The sequence below is a fragment of the Zerene cesonia genome, unplaced genomic scaffold (assembly GCF_012273895.1).
Source record: "Zerene cesonia ecotype Mississippi unplaced genomic scaffold, Zerene_cesonia_1.1 Zces_u007, whole genome shotgun sequence".
In the NCBI taxonomy this organism is placed as follows: domain Eukaryota; kingdom Metazoa; phylum Arthropoda; class Insecta; order Lepidoptera; family Pieridae; genus Zerene; species Zerene cesonia.
Genome location: NW_024045137.1, coordinates 392,864 through 396,132, shown reverse-complemented (window position 1 = coordinate 396,132; position 3,269 = coordinate 392,864). Strand labels below are relative to the sequence as shown.

At 48.4% G+C, this 3,269-nt stretch overlaps 1 protein-coding gene across 1 annotated transcript in view; it reads left to right on the top strand.

Moving 5' to 3' along the window:
- Positions 1-3,269, top strand: part of LOC119839003 (PH-interacting protein) — a 33,745-nt gene that overhangs the window by 7,000 nt on the left and 23,476 nt on the right. The window contains exons 11-15 of the mRNA XM_038365171.1: positions 35-103; positions 991-1,143; positions 1,511-1,706; positions 1,963-2,226; positions 2,865-2,991. Coding sequence (XP_038221099.1) covers positions 35-103; positions 991-1,143; positions 1,511-1,706; positions 1,963-2,226; positions 2,865-2,991 — 809 coding nt within the window. The remainder of the gene's footprint in view (positions 1-34; positions 104-990; positions 1,144-1,510; positions 1,707-1,962; positions 2,227-2,864; positions 2,992-3,269) is intronic.

Below are 3,269 nucleotides of genomic sequence, written 5' to 3'. Positions count from 1 at the left end.
TTAGTTCACTGTACATTATTAAATATTGTTCTAGGTGACAATGGTTTGCTGGGACTGCAGCGACGAGTATGTTATGACCGCTGTCTCGGATAACACTGTTAGGGTGAGTACTATTAGGGATTTAATCGGGAATATACTCAAACTCAAACATTTATTCATTCAACTAGACTTAAAGAAGCACCTTAGAATCGGCATAAAACAGTTTTTTACATTTACCACCGGGTTCGGAAGGCAGTGTGTACAGAGAGAGCCGGCGAGAAACTCCGTTTAACTAAGGCACCTCAATCTATTTTATTTCGGGACTATGAGTCAATATTGGCTATGTCGGTCACATAGTATACACCAGTGGTTCTTAACCTTTTTGTCATGACGGCCCATTTCACCAAATGTTTGCTTTGCCGCGGCCCACCTAGGTGGTTTACCTAATAGCTATCTAATTCTAAACTATACTAAAATATCGACCATCCGCCATCCCCGTTCTCGTGCACCGATGATCGCGTTTCGCGCCGCGCGGTTTACGAGGACCATAGATATAGAAATAAAAACTTAGGGGGTCATCGTCAGAGATGGCTTCGCGGCCCACTTGGAATGCCTCCGAGGCCCACCAGTGGGCCGCGGACCACCGGTTAAGAACCGATGGTATACACAGAAACTTAAGACTAATCATCGACTAATATCCGCTGTGTAAATATAGACCATCTTAGCCACATCCGTATTAGGTCCAGATGAAATAGTCTGAAACATACCCACATCAGTCGGACTCGGATCCAACTATCTATATAATTGTTGCCTCGTAGGTGCTGTCCGCACGCATTCCATTAGGAAGTGACGTTTCTCCTCTGGGTTACCGCAAACGTCGCAGTTCGAGTTTTTGTCATCAGACATTTGAAGTTGTTGAAAGGCACGGGACCGGAGGCTGGAGCGTAGTCTGATACATGTCTGTGTAGACAATGAATTATCTACCCATTCATGTAAGGTGTTGTCGCGCAGGTGTGGTGCGCGCGCACGTGCACGCAGGTGCGCGCGCTGTGCGGGCACCGCGACGAGGCGTACGTGCTGGAGGCGCACCCGTTCGCGCCCGCCGTGCTGCTCTCCGCCGGACACGACGGCCAGCTGTTCGTGTGGGACGCCGCCTCGGGGGAGGTGAGACATCCCATATACCGTCCCGTATCCCGTATCCCTTATCCCATATCCCTTATCCCTTAACCCCATATCTCTTATCCAGTATCCCGTATGCAGTAATTCGAATCCCTTATCCAGTATCCAGTCGTGTGGCGTGATAAAAGTGCTCCATTGAGACGCGTAAGGAAAACTAACAGACAAACACACTTTCGCATTTATGATTCCATGAAATTACCAATCCTCATCGATTTTTTTAGTTGGATTTAATTGAATATTAACAATGAACTGAATATTCAATAATTACGTATAAATAAATTATTTAAAATAAAATGTACCACCAAATATAAATAGGTAAAATTGATTTGATTTTCGCGTTTTCTTCCTCCAGGTGCTCGCCCAGTTCCACAACGTGATAGAGGGCCAGGGGGAGGGGGCGATATTCGACGCGAAGTGGGGGGGCGGGGACTCTATAGCCGCGTCCGACTCGCACGGCCACGTGCTGCTGCTGGGGCTGGGCAGGGGGCACCGGCTGCTGGCCCAGCTGCCCACCGAGCTGTTCTTCCACACGGACTATCGGCCGCTGGGTGAGGGTCTAACCGACTATCTGACCTGTCTATATATAAATATGTTGTTTTGAAATATTTAATTTTGTCTTTTTAATGGACCATGGAAAAAATTTATAAAATTTTTATGTAATATCGTGGGCTGGTGGTTCGCCTGATGGTGAACTTATCACCACCGTGAACATCGGGAGAGTTAGGGCCGCTGCAAATGCGGTGAATAAAGAAGTGTGGAGGGGAGGATTAGATAAAGTCTAAAGGTCATCCGTGCGCTTTGCAGTCCGCGACGCGCTGGGCGGCGCGCTGGACGAGCAGACGGAGATCCCGCCGCACCTGATGCCGCCGCCCTTCCTGGTGGACGTGGAGGGCGCGCCGCACGAGCCGCAGCACCAGCGCCTCGTGCCCGGCCGCGAGAACCTGGCGCTGGCGCAGCTCGTGCCGCACGCGGACGCGGCGCGCAGCCGCCTCGACGCCATGATCGCGGCGCTCGCGGCCGACCCCGCCACGCCGCCCGCGCACCCGCCGCCGCACCCGCAGCCCGCCGGTCAGTGCGCGCCAAGCGTGCGCGTGCGCACACCCTGTGCGAGTGAGATGGATGCGTGTGTTGCGTGATTGTGGATGATGAAAACTATAGAAATCCGAAAAATTTACCAAATTGAAATTTTAGGTATAGGATATTGTCGTTCACGAATATATGCATAGGTGATCGACTGATTGATCTATCGACGTACAAGCCAAATTGCTCGACCGATAGTGTTGGAATTTGGTATTCAGATAGCCATTGTGATGTCAGCTAGGAAAGGATTTTAATAAATTCTATCGCTTAAGGATAAAATGGGCTTTGAATATTCGTTTGAACGGGTGTTTGAGAAGGTGCGGGCAGTAGCAGAGGTAAAGGTCCCAACGTACACTGAAGTATACTTCAGTGTACGTTGGGACCTTTACCTTTATCTTTACCATAGGAAAGCGAGTAGAAGTACTAGGATAGAGTAATGTAGATAAAATATGCATATATTTTTGTCTGAGCATATAGAACTGAAATCCGTGCTGGTCCTTCGAGGCCGATACGTGAACTTCCAGATTCTAGATTACTGTGTTTGTTTTATTTTTTTGAGAATCATCTCAGTATTGTTATTGGCCCAGTATTTGAACAATAAACGATAAGCTAAATGTTGCGTGCAGGCGTGTGGCGCGGCGAGGGCGTGCGCCACACGGCGGGCACGTGGCAGCCGCTCGACGTGCCGCTCAGCACGCGCCCCGTCGTGCTGCCGCTGCCGCCCGCGCACCGCGACCGCATCGAGCGCGCCAGGTGAGCGCACCCCGGGGGGGGACCGAATAGCAATAATTTGCAACATTTTTTTCTGATTTGTAATAATTGAGTGATATATAAATAATTAAGTAATATATAAAATATAATAATATATGAACTTTCGTGTAAAAAAAGAAAACAGATAAGAAATTTATTGTACTTTTTTTACACGCTTTTTATTAGCTTCACCTGTATGTTTGTTTGTAACCGACTTCTTCGGGTGCGATTTTGACCCACTTGACTTGACAATACACTAATTTGATAAAATTATTCCATTT